This window comes from Dipodomys merriami, unplaced genomic scaffold (genome assembly GCF_024711535.1).
Source record: "Dipodomys merriami isolate MVZ:Mamm:240054 unplaced genomic scaffold, mDipMer1.0.p SCAF_45, whole genome shotgun sequence".
Classification (NCBI taxonomy): Eukaryota; Metazoa; Chordata; class Mammalia; order Rodentia; family Heteromyidae; genus Dipodomys; species Dipodomys merriami.
In genome coordinates, this window is record NW_027206013.1 from 8,104,806 (window position 1) to 8,125,836 (window position 21,031).

At 43.9% G+C, this 21,031-nt stretch overlaps 2 protein-coding genes across 5 annotated transcripts in view; both read left to right on the forward strand.

The window, feature by feature from the left end:
- The window catches only part of Chek2 (checkpoint kinase 2), a 36,099-nt gene extending 33,674 nt beyond the window's left edge, over positions 1–2,425 (forward strand). For all 3 annotated transcript variants that reach the window (XM_069994611.1, XM_069994610.1, XM_069994612.1), the window contains one exon: positions 59–2,425. In XM_069994611.1, the coding sequence (XP_069850712.1) occupies positions 59–148 (90 nt within the window). In that variant the 3' untranslated portion in view covers positions 149–2,425. The remainder of the gene's footprint in view (positions 1–58) is intronic.
- Positions 2,426–3,791: 1,366 nt separating this feature from the next.
- Ttc28 (tetratricopeptide repeat domain 28) overlaps positions 3,792–21,031 on the forward strand; it is a 483,958-nt gene continuing 466,718 nt past the window's right edge. For both annotated transcript variants that reach the window (XM_069994613.1, XM_069994614.1), the window contains exon 1: positions 3,792–3,908. In XM_069994613.1, the coding sequence (XP_069850714.1) occupies positions 3,807–3,908 (102 nt within the window). In that variant the 5' untranslated portion in view covers positions 3,792–3,806. The remainder of the gene's footprint in view (positions 3,909–21,031) is intronic.

A 21,031-nucleotide genomic window follows, 5' to 3' on the forward strand; every position in this document is an offset into this window, starting at 1 on the left:
ATTGGAGAACTTGCATAGATTTCCTTTTGACTATTTCTCCCTTTTCTTTTATTCCTAGCCTTCCACTAGTCGAAAGCGACCCCTTGAAGGGGAAGCAGAGGATGCAGAGAGCACAAAGCGCCTGGCCATATGCACTGCTATGTCATAAACACTGATTTGAATGTGAAAGAAACAGACTTTCTTTCATTCAGCTGTCATTTTTATTTTCTTGAGATTTTCTTTTATTTTAATAGTTTTTATTTTAATTATGAGAATAACTTTTTTTCCCACAATCACTGATACATAATTAAAATCCCGACGGAACCTGCTCTTGCACTTCTGCTTGATGAAGAGTGCTGTCGTTTGAAAGTCCTGTCGTGTGTGCCTTTCATCTGGGATTTCTCCTTGGCTGTTGTTACCAGGCTAGTACTTCGGGATATTTTTATACTGTTAATGCTGAGCATAAATTCTAAAGCCTCTTTAGAAAGTCTCAACGAAAGAGACACAGAGATGGTGGGTGAGTTTGGTGTCTGGCTGCCAAAGATCACATTTGATGGCAGGTATGTGCCGCACATATCACTAGCCAGGATTTGTTTTTGTTTTTGTTTTGTTTTGTTTTTTTTTGGGTCCAGTCGTGGGGCCTGAACTCTGGGCCTGGGCGCTGTCCCTCAGCTCTTCAGCTCAAGGCTAGCGCTCTACCACTTGAGCCACAGCGCCACTTCCAGCTTTTTTTCTTTTTGTTTATGTGGTGCTGAGGAATCGAACCCAGGACCTCAGGCATGCAAGGTAAGCGCTCTACCACTGAGCCACCTTCCCAGCCCCTTGTTTTTGTTTCTTTTAATCTTTAAAAAAATTTTTTCCTGTCCTGGGGCTTGAACTCAGAGCCTGAGCACTGTCCCCAGGCTTATTTTGCTCAAGCCTAGCACTCTACCACTTGAGCCACAGGCCATTTCCAGCTTTTTCTGTTTATGTGGTACTGAGGAATCAAACCCAGGGCTTTATGCATGCCAGGCAAACATGCTACCACTAAGCCACATTCCCAGCCCACACCAGCCAGTTTTAAATTCTCATCCTCAATCCTGGTGTGGTTGTCAAAGCCTGTAATTCTAACACTGAAGAGGCAAAGGCAGGATAATCATGAATTCAGGGGTAACCTGGGCTACCCAAGATAAAATAAAGGAGAGAAGGGAAGAAAATAGAAGGGAAGGGGACAGAAGTAAAGGGGCGTGGAGGGATTAAAGAAAGGAAAATCCTATTCTCATTCCCAGAAAGATTCAAGTCTATAGTCTCTGAAACATTGGGGCTTGCCAAATTAAAAGGTTTCTAATTTTCAGAAACTGATGAGATTAATATTTCTGCAGCAAATATCCAGAAGAAAAGGGATAAAGATAAGTGGTCTCATCAATTCATGTTAATCTTTTTTGCCAGATGGGTTGTAGATGAGTTGTGTTTCAGAGCTGTTTGGGCTTTGGAAGTAGATCAACATGACAACTGCCCTGGCTGGCTTTGAATTGTGATCTTCAAATCTTAGCCTCCTGAGTATCTAGAATTACAGGTGTGCACCATTGGCACTGGCTTATAGTATCTAAATCTTAATAGCCAGTGTGTTCACTTATTATGAATAGAGAGTTACCCAAAGGAGCAGACACACTTTTTTGCCTGTCAGGTGCACTGAGCCTCTTCGGCTGGCTATGGGAACTGTGCTAGCCATTGATAGAAGTTGAAATATCTTGGTGGCAAGAAACAGAAGCCCACTCACCTGGTTTCATGGGAAAAGTATAGGTTTCAGGTTTATGGATGGCTGCACCTGGGCAGCCGTCCACATCCTCCTCATCCATGTCCTTCTGGACAGGATGACCCAACCCCTTCTTATATGGCCAGGCTTAGCCAATCTGGCTTAGGCAAGAGTATTAACTCAAGTGTGACCAGTAAAAATCAACTCGGACTCAGGCTAAAATTTCAGGGTAAAAATCCTTACTCTAAAAAATCCAGTGTGTTCCCAAATCCAAAATGTTCCCAAACCCAAAACAGTGACATGATGCTGTGTGGGACATTCCATAGAACTGTGTTGCATGCACAAAACTAGTAAATACCTTCAGGCTGTTTAAGGTATATGAAGTGTAAGTCAATTTCACATTTAGCTCTGGGTTTCATCTCTAACATATCTCATGTATGTGCAAACATTTCAAAATGCAGGAAAAAAATTGGGGAGCTGAGACACTTCTGGCCCCATTTTGGACAAGAAGTGCTCAGGTTGTAACAAGAAATAACCCTTGCTTGGGTAGATGTGAGCTAAGTACTATATGAGAATCAAGACCTGAGATAGATGTGAAAGTTTGAGTTTGGATTCAGTTACTAGATCAAACTGTGCCTGAAGTTGAGTCACCACCCTGAAACTTTTGAATTATGTGATCATGTATGCTTTTTTGTTTTGAGTTTGTGTCATTTGTATCTGGAAAAAAAACTACCAAATAAAATTGATCATTTACACATCTCAAGAGAAGTCCTTTTTTTCTAAAAACAAAAACACAAAACCTAGTAGGGGATGTTCCCTACTATTATTTTTCTGCCAACCTTTTGGGTTTTAAGAGAGGTTTGGACTGGGAATGGAAAGTGAAGATGTGAGAAGAGTCCCTGCAGTCCTATGTTGGGTGAACTCCCAGCTCATTCCACTGCAGGGTTTGGAATCAGAGCCCCTATTATTAAACTTTTCGTGTTGGGAGGATAGGGCAGGAGTTACACGAATGAGCTTTGGAGAATGTTGTGTGTTCCTGGCAGGCACTGCTGAGGATGTGCACACATGATCCCCCTCAAAAGCTCAGCCACCCAGTGAAGTGTCACTATTGCACACATAGAAATCAAGGCTCTCGATTTCCTGTCCTGTTCAAGATTTCAAGAGATGGAGGTGGAGCTTGTACCCGGTCTACAGAGAGCAGTTGGTTCTTACCTGTTAAAACCACTTAAAGAGTGCTAGGTTGCTGTGCCTCACGCCTGTAATCCTAGCGACCCTGAGCTCTGAGGATCTCGGTGTGGAAGCCAGTCTGGGCAGGGAAGTCCGTGAGACTTGTATTTGCAGTTAACCACCAAAAAAGCTGGAAGTGCAGCTGTGGCTCAGGGAGTAGAGCGCTGGCCTTGCGCACAGAGAAAGCTCACGAGTTCAAGCACTAAGATGGCAACAAAGAACAAAGAGACCATCTGGAAACCCCAGGCAGCGGAGTCCCCCCAGTCAGACCTGCCCTAGTCGCACTAAGGGTTATTGGACAGTCGGGGTGGAGTTCAAGGTCTCCCTCCTCTGGGTCCGGCCGGCTCCAGGGTGCGGGCATGAACCTACGTGCCCGCACACGTGTAGGGCTCGAATCTCACCCCCGGCCCTCGCCCTACCAAGGAGAGGGAAGCCGAAGGGACCGTGCAGGAAGTGGGGGGGCGAAGGGGGTCCGCAGTGAGGCGGGAGGCGGCGCAGGGCGGGAACAGCGCCCTGGCCCTGCTCGGAGCCCGATGGGCCGCGGCGGGAGTAGACGCGACGCCGGGAACAGCACCCGGCTCCAAAGGGCTCCTAGCGGGATGCGCGGGAGAGGGGAGGGCGCGACGAGCGTGCGCGTGCGCGGCGTGCGCGTGGACCTCCGCGGGGTCGCGCGTGCGCGAGCGGGGATGCGCTCGCGCGGGCGGTGTGTGTGAGTGTGTGTGTGTGAGTGTGTACGGGGGCGGGAGGGGGGTGCGGTGAGGAGGCGGCGCGCGGCACGGCGGGAACATGGCGCGCGGGAGCGGTGCGCGCGCCTAGCTGGCGGGACCGTTAGCTGAAGGCGAACGCAGCCCGGGCCCTCGCGGCGATGGAGCAGTCGCTGCCGCCGGCACCTGAGGCGACCCTGGGGTCGACTCCAGCTCGGAGCCGCAGGCGCCGAGAGCCCGAGTCTCCGCCGGCGCCCGCGCCGGTGAGTGCGTGAGGGGTTGCGGGCCGGGAGACTTTCTTTGTGAAACTCCTTCGGTGCGAGCCGGGCCTCAGAGACTCAGGAGAGTCCGCGAGGCGGAAGTCGCCTGGCCGTCCGGGTTCGAACCCTGCGGCGGGCCTCTCCTGGGCGCGACCCGGCCGGGCGCCCGCCGGGCTCGGTTTCTGCGGGTGTGTGTGGGAGCGCGCGGGTGGGGTGGGGGGGGCGGTATTCAGTCGGCGCCTAACGCCCGGGGCCCCGCCCCTGGAGGGCGGCCCCGGCCCCGCAGAGCTGAGATCCGGGTGGCTGGCGGACAGGTGTGGGCTGCCCCGGAGCCTCAGGTGGGGCCGGGCGGGAGTAAGCTCTCCGTGCTCTGCAGGTCGGGTGTCTCTCCACTGCGAGGTGCCTGGCAGCTTTCCGGCCCACCCTGGCGTCGGGTTTGGGGGGGAATTTGTCTAGGTGAAAAACGGACTTTGCAGGTGGGGCTCCTGCCCTGTTGTGTGGGATGCTCCTGAGGACTGGGCCACTCCCATCCCCTTCCCCCAGCTACCCAGGGCATAGCAATAATTGGGGAGCACAAGAAAAATAAGACACCCGACAACCCATCCATCTGGGGTTCAGGCTGGCAAAGCACGTTTTGGGTTACAATTTGTTTTTCAATGTTTATTAGTTTATTTTGGTGCGAATACTGGGATTGAACGCTGGGCTTCATGCTCTACTTGAGCATTTTCCCTCAAGCTGGCACTCTACCTCTTGAACCACACATCTCTTAACTTTCTGGTTCTTTGGTGGTTCATTGGAGATGAGAGTCTCACGGACTTTTCTTCCCAGGGCTGGCTTTGAACCTCCATCCTCAGATCTCAGCCTTCTGAGAACTGCTGTGCTTATACCACCCGGCTTGGTGCCTGCTAGACCGGATGATGTTTAGTAAATAATTCTAGGAAAACTAAATGATGAGGTAGTTTGCAGAACAGGAGACTCTGAGAAACTTTGAGGAGCTTCTTGAGATTAATATCTTGCCCAGCTTAACTCTGTATGTGATTTTTTTCTTAGCTCCTAATTGAACTTTTGTGACAGTTTCTCATGCCTTCTTTCCAGTGTGTTCCAGTTTAAAGCTGGGACTAGTTGGCTAGTGTAAAGATCAACACTGTATACCATAGCTATGTTAAAATTAAATCCCAAATTAGAAAATGCTTCTTTGTTTGTCTTCATTTGGGAAAACTGGGCTCAAAAGATTTTGTTACTTTTCAGCAGGTAAACAGTTACATTTCCATCAAAGCAAATCTGAATTGTTGTTTATTCAGGAAAGTTGGCAATTTGCTAAAACCTGAGTATTTGCAGTTTTTATGTAATACTTGGAAATTAGATTTATATTTAGTTGGGAGTCAATGCTTGGTATTTCTCATTTTTTTTTCTTCAGTAGAGTTGTTCACTGAACAAGTTGTTCGGTTCATTTGTTCTATATGCTAGTGTAGAAAGACTCTTGGAGGGCTGGGAAGGTGGCTCCAGTGGTAGAGCGCTTGCCTTGCATACCTGAGGCCCTGGGTTTGATTCCTCAGCACCACATAAGCAAAAAAGAAAAAGCCGGAAGTGGCGCTGTGGCTCAAGTGGAAGAGCGCTAGCCTTGAGCTGAAGAGCTGTAGGACAGCACCCAGGCCCAGAGTTCAGGCCCCATGACCGGACCCCCCCCCAAAAAAAAAAAAAAAAAAAGAAAGACTCTTGGAGTAGAGACTGTATCTGAATAAGAAAAATGGAAAACTTAGGTGATGTCATATGGATGTGTTGTTTTGCCTTTTAAGAAACTGGTTTTAGAAAGCTTTATTGAGATACAGTGTACATAAAATTAACCCCTTTAGCATAAAAAGTTTTGTGGTTTGTAATGTATTCATTATCATTGTCTACTTTTAAGGCATTTGTGTCACCCCATAGGAAATCCCTTACCCTTAGAAGCCATTCCTTATTCTCCTTTCTATTTCTATGAATTTAGCTATTCTAAACATTTTGTAAAATGAACTCATACTTTTTTTTTTTGGTGATTGACTTCTTTCTCTTAGCACAATACTTTTTTATTGCTGAATAATATTCTTTTGAATGGATATACAGATCTTGTTTATCTATCCTAATGTTAATAGGGGTTTCTCCCCAGTTTAGGGCTATTTTAGGTAATGATCCCATTAACATTTGTGTATAAGTTTTAGTGTGGAACTGGATTTTCCTGGGTATATTCGTAGAGGTCTCTAGTTTTTTTTTTTTGTTGTTGTTGTTGGTCAGGGGCCTGAACTCTGGACTGGGTGCTGTCCCTCAGCTAACACTCTACCACTTGAGCCACAGCACCACTTCCAGGCTTTTTCTGCTTATGTGGTGCTGAGCTCTCTCCCACTGAGCCACCTTCCCAGCCCCTCTAGTTTTTCTTTTTCTTTTTTTTTTTGCCAGTCCTGTGGCTTGAACTCAGGGCCTGGGCACTGTCCCTGTGCTTCTGTTTTTGCTCAAGGCTAGCACTCTACCACTTGAGCCACAGCACCCTTCCTGCTTTTTCTATTTATGTGGTACTGAGGCTTCACATATGCTAGGTAAGCACTCTACCACTAAACCATATTCCCAGCCTAGTTCTTTTTTTGAGGAATTGCCAAACCTTTTATTTTTTTGGTAGTAATGTGGCTTAAAGTCAGGGTCTGAGAGCTGTCCCTGAACTTTTGTGCCTTAGGCTATCGCTCAACCACTTTCAGCCATAGTTCTACTAGTTTTCTGGTGGTTAATTGAAGATCAATTGTCTCACAGACTTGCCTGCCCAGGCTGCCTTTGAATTGTGATCTTTAGATCTCAGTCTTCTGAGTAGCTAAGATTACTGGCATGAACCACCAGCGCCAGGCACAAATATTTTCTGTTCTGAGTTGTATTTTCAGTTTTGTTTGATAATGTCCTTTAATGCATAGCAGTTTTTAATTTAACTTCAATGAAGACCAGTTTATCTCTTTTTTTCTTTGTTGCTCTCTTCTTTGGGTATTGTATCTGAGTTTATTGCCAACTTCAGGGTCATGAAGATTTACTCCTGTGTTTTCTCCTTTTTTGGGGTGGGGGGCAGGGAAGTACTATATTTTATTTTTTTTGTGGTGTTAGGGTTTAATTCAGGACCTTGCACTCACTTCATTTGCTTGCTTGCTCCCTCTACTGGTGCTCTCCCACTTGAGCTATACCTCCAGCCTTCTTTTTGTTGGTCATTTTAGAGACACAGTCTCTTGGATTTTCCTTCCTGGACTAGCTTTGAACCATGATCCTTGGGATCTCAATCTTCTGAGTAGCTGGGGTTACAGGTGGAAGCCCCTTGTGCCTGGCTAGTACTGGGGTTTGAACTCAGGGACTTTTGCTTGCTAGGCAGGTATTCTGCTTCTGAATCACACCTCCAGCCTGAGTTTTATGCTTTTAGTCCTAAATTGAGGTTGCTGATTCATTTTGAACTAGTTTTTGTGTACGGTGTTAGTCTTCCAAAACTTGTTCTTTTGCATGTGGATATCTAGTTTTCCTAGCAGTCAAAAAGACTGACTCTTCTTTCTTGCATTTAGTGGTCTTCACACTCTTACTGAAAATAAATTGACCATATATGGGATTTTATTTTTGGACTCTGAATTCTATCCTGTTGATATGCATGCATATATGTCTTTCTGTCTACCTATCTAGCTAGCTATCTGTATCTGCCTTCATACAAGTACTGCATCATTTGTAGCTTTGTAATAGATTTTTTTCTTTTTGGTGCTGGTATTGAGATTTGAAATTAGGGCCTTGTGCTTTTTTTTTTTTTTTTTTGCTTATAGCTACCACTTGAGTCACACCTCTTCTGGTTTTTTGCTGTCTAAAAGAATTTATCAGAGGGCTGGGAAGGTGGCTCAGTGGTAGAGTGCTTGCCTTGCATGCATGAGGCCCTGGGTTCAATTCCTCAGCACCACATAAGCAGAAAAAAAAAAAAAAGCCAGAAGTGGCACTGTGGCTCAAGTGGTAGAGCGCTAGCCTTGAGCTGAAGAGCTGAGGGACAGTGCCCAGGCCAGAGTTCAGGCCCCACCACCGGACCCAAAAAAAAAAAAAGAATTTATCAGATACGTCTGCCTGGATTGGCTTCAAACCTTGATCCTCAATATCAGCCTCCTGAGTAGCTGGAGTTACAGGGGTGAACTGCCGACCCCAGCCTGTAATAGATTCTGAAATGAAGTGTAGTTCCTCTAACAGTTAATTTTCAAGACTGGCTATTCTATTTGTTTTCTTTTGGGGGGGGGGGCGGTCATGGGCCTGAATTCTGGGCCTGGGCGCTGTCCCTCAGCTCTTCAGCTCAAGGTTAGCGCTCTACCACTTGAGCCACAGCTCCACTTCCGGATTTTTTTTTCTGCTTATGTGGTGCTGAGGAATCGAACCCAGTGCCTCATGCATGCAAAGCAAGCGCTCTACCACTGAGCCACCATCCCAGCCCTAAGACTGGCTATTCGAAGTCCTTTATTTTTTCACTTGGTTTTTAACATCAGCCTGTCCATTTTTGCAAAAACAACTGATTTTTATGGTGATTGCCTTAGATTCATTCTTTTAATTATGTTTGGTAAAAGTCTTGAATTTGAGTATTTTGATATTAGTATGCATGGAGCTACTTTTTAAAATTATTATTATTATTATTATTTTTGTCCATCATGGGGCCTGAACTCTGGGTCTGGGCACTGTCCCTGTGCTCTTCAGCTCGAGAGCACACTACCTCTTGAGCCACAGCGCCACTTCTGGTTTTCTAGTGGTTTATTGGAGATCAGAGTCTCATGGACTTTTCTGCCTGGGCTGGCTTTGAACCATGATCCTCAGATCTTAGCCTCCTGAGTAGCTAGGATTACAGGTGTGAGCCACTGGTGCCCAGCTTACTTTTTAAATTTTTGTGCTGTACATTTTTTTTTTTGTCAGTTGTGGGGCCTGAATTCTGGGCCTGGACACTGTTCCTCAGCTCTTCAGCTCAAGGCTAGCGCTCTACCACTTGAGCCACAGTGCCACTTCCAGCTTTTTCTGCTTATGTGGTGTTGAGGAATTGAACCCAGGACCTCATGCATGCAAGGCAAGCACTCTACGACTGAGCTACCTTCCCAGCCCTGTGCTGTACATTGTTAGAAATGTAAGTTTACTTTTGTATATGTATTTTAACTTTATCATTTAGTGATTTATTTCAATTTTCTGTTTCTAATCCTCTCTTCAAAATTGATAAGAAGTCTAAATTTGGACTAGGAAGAGAGAGGTTCTAGGTTTCTGTGGCTCAGCTAATTTCTAGTTGTATGAACTCTGATGTAACTTAGCTATTATGAGTCTCAGTTTGTCTTCTAGAGAGGAGAGTAAAGCAGTAGCCTTCATCCAAAAGAATTGTTAAGGTGCTGGGAAGATGGCTCAGTGGTAGAGTGCTTGCCTTGCATGCCTGAGACCCTGGGTTAGATTCCTTAGTACCACATAAGCAGAAAAAGCCAGAAGTGGTGCTGTGGCTAACGTGGTAGAGTGCTAGCCTTGAGCTGAAGAGCTCAGGGACAGCACCCAGGCCCAGAGTTCAGGTACCATGATGGACCCCACCCCACACACACCCAAAAGAATTGATAAGTAAAACAATCCACTTAAATTTAGTTAGCACAGTGCTTTGCACATGGCAGGGACTTGATATTTGTTGATCTTCTTTTCATAATTAACTTTAGTTAAAAACATGCAAGAAAGTAAACTCCAGATAACCAAAGTAAACACAAAAGTCCAATCCCCTTAAAGCCCCATACTATCCCCTCCCTCACAAAACCCCCACAACTGGAAAAGAGACAAACCACAAAGAGAACCCACAAACCTCTTCTTGTCCCCACCACTTTGCTCTACCTAACCTGGTGAGTACTTAAGGAATGATAGAAGAAGGCAAAGTCTATATACCTTGTAGTGTAACTCCACATCACAAGAGGTCTGACATTCTAGTCATAGGATTGTTAAAAACAACAAAGTGATTCAGAGCTACTCATTTTTACCCCATAATTAGTGTGCTGTTCTCTGTCACTTTTTTAAAAAAAGGTGAGGCAACCTTTTTTTTTTAAAGTAAATTCAATGACTACAATGATTACTTCTTTTGATTACTACTAATTTTTAATAACTCAGGAAGTATAATGATTGAATTTAAACCAAGAAGCTTTTATTTTGTTTGTTTTTGGTTGGTCATGGGGCCTGAACTCTGGGCCTGGGCGCTGTCCCTCAGCTCTTCAGCTCATGGCTAGCGCTCTACCACTTGAGCTACAGCGCCACTTCCCGGCTTTTTCTGCTTATGTGGTGCTGAGGAATTGAACCCAGGGCCTCATGCATGTGAGGCAAACACTCTACCACTGAACCACCTTCCCAGCCCAGAGAAGCTTTTATTTTGATACCTTTTAAGTAGCTAAGGTGGATTGTAACTTTGTAAGGGAAGAAACCACAGACACAATAGTCTACTTGCAACATACCTTGTTTACTGAATGCAAATTCATTATGAGCCAAAGAAAATATTTACTCTGTAACATAAAATTGGAATAAACAACCACTAAATGAAGTTAAAATACATAATGCAAAAGTAAACTTACATATTTACTATGTAAATACTATTTTAGCAATAAAAGTTCCTCCCAATCAAAATGCTAAGTAAATTTATAACCTACACTTTTCTATTTGTCGATTTTGCTCATTTATCTATCTTTGAGAGGGTAAGGGGAGGCACAGAAATAGGGGGACAAAGGTGAACAAATGAAATAGTGGTACATACTAGACACTGTGTTGAAAATGAACTATATAAGCTGGGCGCTGGTGGCTCACGCCTGTAATCCTAGCTACTCAGGAGGCTGAGATCTGAGGATCACGGTTCAAAGCCAGCCCTGGCAGGAGAGACCGTGAGACTCCTATCTCCAATAAACCACCAGAAAACCGGAAGTGGCGCTATAGCTCAAGTGGTAGAGTGCTCGCCTTGAGCTGAAGAGCTGAGGGACAGCGCCCAGGCCCAGAGTTCAAGTCCCACAACCGACAAAAAAAAAAAAAAAAGAAAATGAACTATATAACTTATGGGTGGGGATAGAAAGGAAGAACTGGGAGGGAGCAAGGGAAGGGGTGACATTGTCCAAAAAAAATTTACTATTTGGGCTGGGAAGGTGGCTCAGTGGTAGAGTGCTTGCCTTGCATGCATGAGGCCCTGGGTTCGATTCCTCAGCACCATGTAAGCAGAAAAAGCCGGAAGTAGCGTTCTGGCTCTAGTAGTAGAATACTAGCCTTGATCTGAAGAGCTGAGGGACAGTGTCCAGGCCTGGAGTTCAGGCCCCACTACTAAAAAAAAAAAAATGTACTCATTACCTGACTTACATAACTGCGACCCCTCTGTACATCACTTCTATAATAGCAATAAAAAATGTAATAAATAATAAAAAATTGTAACCTGTAAGTACACAGTCCATACAAACAAGAAATTGAGAAATAAAAAAAATTCCTTTTAAAATATAAAAATGTATTTTTACTTTAAAATTTTATTTTTATTAAAACAACACATGAGCGTTGTATAAAATTCAAAAATATAAGAATAAAAAGCCTGCAGAAATTGGGTGTGGGGGGGAGGATAGGATGGGAAGGGGAAACAAAGAGGAGGCTACAATGCTTGATAAGAAATGTACTCATTATCTTACCCTGTAATTGTAACCCCTCTGTACAGTATTTTCACACACAAAAAAAAACTTCAAAAAAAAAAAAAACTTGCAGAATATCAAGTGCTGGTGGCTCACACCTGTAATTCTATCTTCTTAGCAGTCTGAGATCTGAGGATTATGATTCAAAGCTAGTCCATGAGATTTTTGGTTGTTGTTGTTTGGTTGTGGTGCTTGAACTCTGGGCTGGGCCTGAGCACTGTCCCTCAGCTCTTCAGCTCAAGGCTAGCTCTCTACCACTTGAGCTACAGTGCCACTTCTGGTTTTCTGGTGGTTTATTGGAGATGATTCTCATGGACTTTCCTGCTGGGGCTGGCTTTGAACCTGGATCCTCAGATATCAGCCTCCTGAGTAGCTAGGATTACAGGTGTGAGCCACTGGCACCTGTCTTCCATGAAATTTTTATCTCCAACTATCAAAAAAGCTGGAAGTAGAGCTGTAGCTCAAGTGTTAGAGCGCTATCCATGAGTGATAAAGCTTAGTGATAGAGCCCAGGTCCTGACTTCAAGCCCTAGGACTAGCAACACACACACACACACAGCTCCCACAAACCCATCTCATACCAATGCTCAGTGATTACTATTAGTGCCTCATTACATACCCTTCTGTATTTTTTTTCTGTGCACCTTTTTTTTTCCTGGTTGGTCGTGAGGCTTGAACTCTGGGCCTGGGCGCTGTCCCTCAGCTCTTCAGCTCAAGGCTAGCGCTCTACCTCTTGAGCCACAGCATCACTTCCAATGCACCTTTTTTTTTTTTTTTAGCAGTATTTATGTACATAAAAATGTATATCAGCCTTTTAACTAAAATAAGATCAACCTATACAAAGTTATTAATGTCAAATGTGTAGAGTTAAGTTCTGGCAAATAAGTATATTCAGTTGTATAATGGCAGCACAGTCAGTAGAAATGACAGGCCATTCTGTCATTTACAGCACTGCCCCATTGAATGTGACCCATTCATAAACTCATAGAGGTTTCCAGTTTGGGGCAATTATGAATAGAGGTGCTGTGAACATTCACATACAAATCTTTGTGTTGTGTGTTTTCTCTTATTGCTAAGGGTTGATACTTAGTGGGATTGCTGTCTGTCTAGTGAACATATATAGATACTGTTTTGAAACAGATTTTTAAAAATCTGCCCTTTATCTCACTTAAGTACATTTTATTCTCAATACATGTCCAGACAATACCCAATTTTTTCTACTTAGCCCCAAAATATTCTCCTTCCCTTCCTTCTCTTCCCTCCCTCCCTCTTTCCCTTCCTAAATCTCTTTTAGTTTGGCACTGGTGCTTAAAATCAGGATCTTGGCCCTGTCCTTTAGCTTTTTTGCTCAAGGCTAATTCTCTACCACTTGGGCCATGTTCCACTTCTGTCTTCCGATAGTTAATTGAAATAAAATTCTTAAGGACTTTCCTGCCAAGGCTGGCTTCAAACTGTAATCCTTAGATCTCAGCCTCCTGAGTAACTAGGATTACAGGTGTGAACCACCAATGCCTGTTATTTTTCTTTTTCTTTTTTTCTGGTTCTGGGGCCTGCATTCTGGGTCTGGGAGCTGTCCCTCAGCTCTTCAGCTCAAGGCTAGCGCTCTACCACTTGCCACAGCGCCACTTTCAGCTTTTTCTGCTTATCTGGTGCTGAGGAATCGAACCCAGGGCCTCATGCATGTAAGGCAAGCACTCTACCATTGAGCCACCTTCCCAGCCCTTATTTTATTTTTTCTTTCTTTCTTTATTTTTTTTTTTGGTCTGGTCATGGGGCCTGAACTCTGGGCCTGGGCACTGTCCCTCAGCTCTTCAGCTGAAGGCTAATGCTCTACCACTTGAGCCACAGCGCCACTTCCGGCTTTTTTGTTTTTGCTTATGTGGTGCTGAGGAATCGAACCCAGGGCCTCAGGCATGCAAGGCAAGCGCTTTAACCACTGAGCCACCTTCCCAGCCCCTATTTTATTTTTTCTTTTAAAAAAAAGTGCTTTAAAGCTGTTGAGTTTATCTAAATCAGTATCTATTCCAGGTCCATACCTTAATTAATGTCCAAGTCTTTCTTAATCTGGGGTGCTGTCCCGCAGAATTCTCTATCTTTGACCTAGGCAAAATTTGAGACCCTCATCTCAAAACAACCAGAGCAAAAAGGGCCAAAAGCATAGCTTAAGCTGTAAAGTATCTGCCTAGCAAGCTTGAATCCTGAGTTCAAACCTCAGTACTGCCAAATAAGACTGTGATAATGGCAAAAGGATATTATATGGATCAATAGAATTGAGAGGGCCACTCATTTGCTAGGCAAGTGCTCTGTTGTTTGGCTACGTTCTCAGCTTTTTTGCCTTATTTATTTATTTATTTTTTCCTGGTCATGGGGCTTGAACTCTGGGCCTGAGCCCTGTCCCTGTGCTCTTCAGCTCAAGGCAAGCACTCTATCGCTTGAGCCACTGCGTCACTTTCGGTTTTCTAGTGGTTTATTGGAGATAATAGTCTCACGGACTTTCCTGCCTGGGCTGGCTTTGAACTGTTATCCTCACATCTCAGCCTCTTGAGTAGCTAGGATTACAGGCGTGAGCCACCGGCGACCGGCTTGCCTTAGTTATTTTTCATGCTATGTCTCACTTTTTTTTTTTTTTTTTTTGGCCTGGGCTGGTCTTGATGGCAGGTGCCTCCAGTATCTTGGAATTATAGATGAGAACCATCTAACACTCAAACTAGCTTTTTCCCAGACAGGTCTGGGAATGAGTTCTTCCCAATGTCTGCCTCCCAAGTTAGCTGGGCATGAGCTACAAGGGCATGAGCCCCTCTCCTCCCCTGCCCTCCCCTTCCCTCTCCTCCTTTCCCCTCCCTATCTTTCCTTTTGCCCTCTTTCCCTCCCCTCCTCTTTCCCTTCCCCTTCTCTCTCCCCTCCCTTTCCCCTCCCCCTCTTCTCCCTTTTCCTATTCTCCTTCCCTGTTTCCCTTCCCATCTTCTTCCTTTCTCCATTTTCTGTTTCCTCCTCCTCTTCCCTTTCCCTTTCCTTCCCTTAGCCTTTCCTTCCCTTTACCCCTTTCCCTCTCCTTACCTTCACCCTTCCCTTCCATCTTCCCCTCCCCCATTTTCCCTTTCTCCTTCCCCTTTTCCCTTCCCTTCCCCTCCTCTTTCCCCTTTCCTTCCCTTCCTCTCCCTTTCCCATTCCCTTCCCTTCCCTTTTCTCTCCTCCTTCCTCTCCCCCTTTCTCCTTCCCCCTTCCCCTTTCCCCTTCCTCCTTCCTCCTTCCTCCTTCTCTCTTCCAGTCCTGAGCGCTTTTGCCAGTCCTTGGCATTTAATTCAGGGCCTGGGTGCTGTCCTTGAGCTTCTTTTTGCTCAAGGCCACTACTTGAGCCACAGCTCCACTTCCAGCTTTTTTCTTTTTGCTTCTGTGGTGCTGAGGAATGAAACCCAGGGCCTCAGGCATGCAAGGCAAGCGCTCTACCACTGAGCCACCTTCCTAGCCCATCCACTTCCAGTTTTTGAGTGGTTAATTGGAGATAAGCATCTCACAGGGACTTTTCTGCCCAGGCTGGTTTCAAACTATGATCCTCAGATCTCAGCCTCCTGAGAAGCTAGGATTACAGGCATGAGCCACCAGCGGCCACCAGCACCTGGCTTAAACAGCGGAATTTATGTTTCATATATAGCTTATACACATAGCCTGAAGGTTTCTTTTCTTTTTTGTTGTGCTAGTGATTGAATACAGGGATTTGTTTATGTGAGGCAAAGGCTCTACCAATGACTACATCCCTAGCCCTGAAGGTAATTTTAAAAGCATTTTTTTGTGTGTATTGTGACTGTGATTTGTTATATGAAGTCAGGTGTGTAAGTTTCCACTTGTAGAGTCCTAGTGTTTCTCAAAAAGTTTCAGATTTTGAGTCTGGGGCATGGATAAATGTGGTAGACTTGCCTACATAGAAAGCAAAGACCCCAAGTTCAAACTGTACTACCATAAGAAAACAGTTAAGGATTTTGGAGCATGTCAGACTTCAAATTGTGTGTGTGTGTATATGTGTGCGTGTGTGCATATGTCTATGTGTACACAAGAAATGTGGCTTGACTTGAGAGCTTCACACTCTTGCTTGTTCCTATCTGTTGTTCTACCATTTGAACAACTTCTCCATTTCCATCTGACATTTTGCTGGTTAATTAACACTGGAATCTCTTGGACTTTTCTGCCTATGCTGGCTTTGAAGTACAATCCTTCAGCTCTCAGCCTCCTGAGTAGTTAGGATTACAGGAGGCTCAACATTCAGAGCCAGCCCAGGCAGACAAATCTGAGAGACACATCTCCAATTAACCAGCAAAAAGCCTGAACTGGAGGCACTTAAATCAATAGAAATAGTAGTTTATAGAATAAATTGTGTATATCAATAGACTTTAGATTTAAGACAGTAGTGAAGGTAGCTTTTTCTTTTCTCCCTTTTTTAGTGTAGAAGATTACTTCATCAACTTTACTTTGCTTTTTGTTGCCAAGGGCACCAGAGTTTGTTGCCAGGTTGGATGTTTTTAGCAGAGACTGGAAAAATCCCTCCAATTTGGAAATTTGATTTTTTTCATAATGCTACAAGTTCAGGAATAAAAAAATTAAAAAAACATGTAAGCAAATGGTGCATAATAAAAGTTGCATTTCAAAGGTTTCTTTAAATTTACAGAGAATTGCTTATTATGGCATTGTAGCAGTCAAAAGTAGTCAAAAGCATAGATTCTAGAGAGTCTGATGCCTGGTTTAGTCTAAGACATTCAAGAGCTATATGGCATGTTGGGCTATTTATTTACCTTTTCTGCACCTTATTGTCCATCTGGAAGTGGGAGTGCTACAGTTATCTACTTCACAGAGTTGTTGTGAGTGTTAAGTGCACTTATTCACATGTACGGTTGTAAGTAGTTTCAGGCAGGAAGGAAGAACTAAACCTATATTAGGTGAAGTGGTGGTGTTATTACTGTTAGAACAGCAGAAGACGCTTAAATTTTAGATACAGATTGAGACAGACTTGTAGATTCTTGTTTTTTCTTTTCTTTTTTGGTACTGTGTTGGAATCTAGGATATCTCACTTGGTAGGCGAGCACTTTTGCCACACATTCCAGCCTGACTTGTAGATTATTAAACAGATAGTTTTGTGTGATGGTATAACAGAAAATATTTTACTAAATTGTTGTCCATATGCATCCTGTTTATTTAGATCTGTGATTCTAGGACTAAGATTCAGCCAGTCTGTGTCCTGTTGCACATGGGGAATTGAAGGTACAGAAGAGGAGTAAGGGATTTGCCTCTTCTAGTCAGTTTGTTGTTCCTATGAGTGCTGCCCTAATGCCACTTCTTCATTCCAGCAGCAGCAGTTCCTTCCTGTAACAATTTGGATCCAAGAACCACTTACATCAAGCTCTCTTCAGAGACAACTAACACCAGCCAGCCAGCACTCTGCATAGAGGTCCCGGTCCCAGGCCCAGTGGGTCTCTTCTTGGAAACCAGAGACCCTAACACCAGCTGAGCACTGCTTTCCCAGAAGGCTGGGTGTGGGTTCCCTGAGCCTCTACTCCAAGCTTTTGTTTGCCTTGCCTTTGGTGCTGTAGCTGCTTCCTGCATTCTCTGTGTCTTTGATTTCATACTTTCTCTTAACATTTTTTTCCCCTCTACCTTTAGGCCTGTACTCAAAAATTTCAAACTCAGTTAACAAAACCTTGTATTAAATTCTCTGTTCAAATAACTGGTGTAGTTTCTGTCTTCTGACCGAATCCTGACTGTTAGAGAGAAGTGATAATGACTAGATGTCAGTATGGTTCACTTAAGAGCTTAGTATTACCTTCTCCTTTTTTTGTGTGTGTGTTGGTCATGGGGCTTGAACTCGGCCTGGGTATTCTCCCTGAGCTCTTTAGTTCAAGGCTAGCACTCTACCACTTGAGCCACAGCTCCACTTCTGGTTTTCTGAGTGGTTTATTGGAGATAAGAGTCACGGATTTTCCTGCCTGGGCTGGCTTTGAACTTTGTTCCTAAGATCTCAGCCTCCTGAGTAGCTAGATTACAGACATGAGCCACCAGCACCCAGCAGTATTACCTTCTTTTCAGGGCAATTTTAAGATGACATGCTATATAAGAAATAATATTCTAATATATATCCTAAATAATTTAATAAAGTATCTCATGATTATGGGCATATAAGTGCTGCAAATTTCTTTTTTTAGTTTCTTTAAGAATTTTTTTATTGTCATTATAAAGATGATATACAGAGATGTTACAGTTACATGTCAGGTAAAGAATACATTTCTTTTTGGACAATATCTCCCCTTCCCTCACACTTTCCCAGTTTTTCCCTCACATATTTGCTTTAGATTTAATGATGGTAAAGTGGTTGAATCACACAGTTATAGAAAATCTGTACCAAGATTGTTTTTGTTGTTATTGTTTGGCAGTATTGGGAGTTTTGTCCTTCCTAAGATAACCCTGTAAACCGACCTCCACCTCCACCCCTGTTTTGTTGTTTTTTTTTAAATTTTGTTGTAAAGATGATATATAGAGGGGTTACAGTTACCTAAGTCAGGTAGTGAGTGCATTTCCTTTTGAACAGTGTCACTCCTTCCTTCATTCTTTCCCAGTTTTTCCACGCCTGTCTTCCCTCCCCATAAATTTGTTTGTTTGTTTGTTTTTGGTCCAGTCTTGGGGCCTGTACTCTGGGCCTGGACGCTGCCCCTCAGCTCTTCAGCTCAAGGCTAGCGCTCTACCACTTGAGCCACAGTGCCACTTCTGGTTTTTTCTTTTTTGCTTACATGGTGCTGAGGAATCGAACCCACAGACTCCTGCATGCAAAGCAAGCTCTCTACCACTGAGCCACCTTCCTAGACCATTCTCCCCCCAATAAATTTGTATAGTTCATTTCCAACATAGTGTCTAGTGGATTTCCCTGCTGAATTGCTTCACCCTTTGTCCTACTATTTCTGTGCTTTCCTTTCCCCTCCCCAAGTCAGATATACTTAAGACAAAAGGTACAGAAATAAAAAACAGTGACAGAAAGGAATAAACCAAAGAAAAAAGGAAAGAAGAAAAGAAAAAAAACATAAACAGTATAATAAAAAACCTCTTCCATTTCTTGAAGTTCATTTTGATAAATACCATCTTATATGATCTTATGCACATAGGTATTTAGCCCTTGCGATCATCTCCTAGGAATATCCTCCTTTGTTCTCATTGTGTGAATATTTAGATTGCTTTTTAATTAGTCATGTCCATGTGTTATTACTTGTTTCTTACTGTCCATTGAGTTTACTTATAGATTTATAAGCACATTCTAGATATTACAAGTAAGGGAAACCATGCAACCTATGTTTCTTTGTGTTTGGCTTACTTCACTTAGCATAATTATTTCCAAGTATTTCCATTTCCTTACAAGTAGGGCAATGTCATTCTTTCTGATGGAAGCATAGAATTCCATCGTGTGTGTGTGTGTGTGTGTGTGTGTGTGTGTGTGTGTGTGTGTGTGTGTGTGTGTGTGTGTGTGTGTGTGTGTGTATGTGTATATACCATATATATTTTTTAAATCCATTTGTTTACTGAGGGGCATCTGGGTTGATTCTATATCTTGGCTATGGTAAACAGTGCTGCAATAACATGATTGTGCTGGTGAGCCCTGATTTTTGAGGTAGGGTCTTGCTTCATTTGTTTTTTCTTTTGTCCTGGGCTTGAACTCAGGGCCTGGGCACTGTACTTGAGCTCTTTTGCTCAAGGTTAGTGCTCTACCACTTTGAGCCACAGTACCACTTTCAGTTTTCTGGTGATTAGTTGGAGATAAGAGTCTCTTGGACATTCCTGCCTGGGCTGGCTTTGAACCCCTCTCTTTTTTTTCTACCTAAGCTGGCCTTAAACTGCAGTGATGATAATTTCAGCCTCCCAAGTAGTTACAAGTGTGAACCCTCCAGTGTCTGGCTACTAAGATTATTTTTCAAATCTAAAGTAATAGTATACTGTTATCTGAAAGCATGAGAAGCATGTTTATTGGATTTGTATTTTTCACATATAGGTGACGATAAATATACTGAGAGTTAAGATTCAGAGATAGTAATACACTAGAAAGATATGAGAACGTAAAGATGGTCTGTGTTTTAGAGTATAGAGACAATGTGTATTTTCTTTTTTCTTTTTCTTTTTTCTTTTTGGGTCCAGTCGTGGGGCCTGAACTCTGGGCCTGGGCGCTGTCCCTCAGCTCTTCAGCTCAAGGCTAGCGCTCTACCACTTGAGCCACAGCGCCACTTCCGGCTTTTTTCTTTTTGCTTATGTGGTGCTGAGGAATCGAACCCAGGGCCTCAGGCATGCAAGGCAAGTGCTCTACCACTGAGCCACCTTCCCAGCCCTGTATTTTCTTTTCCTTTTTGCCAGTCCTGGGGCTTGAAATCTGGGCTTGAATACTGTCCCTGAGTTCTTCAGCTCACAGCCAGTGCTCTACCACTTGAGCCATAGTGCCACTTCTGGTTTTCTGGTGGTTAATTGAAGATAAGAGTCTCATGGACTTTGCTGCTCCAGCTGGCTTTGAACTGTGATCCTCAGGTCTCAGCATCCAGAGTAGCTAGGATTACAGGTGTGAGCCACTGGCACCCAGTGTAACTTCCTTTTAAAAAGGGATATACTAAGAATGTACAATGGGGAAAGGAAAAAGAAGGCATCCTTATTTTGCAGAAGTTACTGCTTTTAGTCTGATTATGGATACTTCTTTTTTTTGGGGGGGGGGTGTCTGGTCATGGGGCCTGAGCTCTGGGCCTGGGCGCTGTCCTTTAGCTCTTCAGCTCAAGGCTAGTGCTCTGCCACTCTTGAGCCACAGTGCCACTTCTGGCTATTTTCTTTTTTGCTTATGTGGTGCTGAGAATCAAACCCAGGGCCTCCTGCATGCAAGGCAAGTGCTCTACCACTGAGCCACCTTCTTTTTTTTTTTTTTTTTGGTTGGTCGTGGGGCCTGCACTCTGGGCCTGGGCGCTGTCCCTCAGCTCTTCAGCTCAAGGCTAGCACTCTACCACTTGAGCCACAGCACCCCTTCCACCTTTTCCTGCTTATGTGGTGCTGAGGAATCGAACCCAGGGCCTCATGCATGCAAGGCAAGCACTCTACCACTGAGCCACCTTCCCAGCCCCATGAGCCACCTTCTTATGGATACTTATTGAAATCATCTTTCTGCATCTGTTGAATTTTGAATGCCTTCAGCTTAAACTAATGCTGATCCTAACCTTGAGGTTCTCAGCCAATTCTCATCATAGGCTGAAAACTCAGATCAGTAGAGGGGAATTTAAGAGACAAATTTAGGCTTGTGTTTGGAAAACTTATAGAGCAAAAATATAAACTGTGTTTATTTATTTTGGTATGGTCCTGGAGCTTGAAACTTATAGAGCAAAAATATAAAGCTGTGTTTATTTATTTATTTTGGTATGGTCCTGGAGCTTGAACTCAGGTCCTCTGCACTATCCTTGAGTTTTT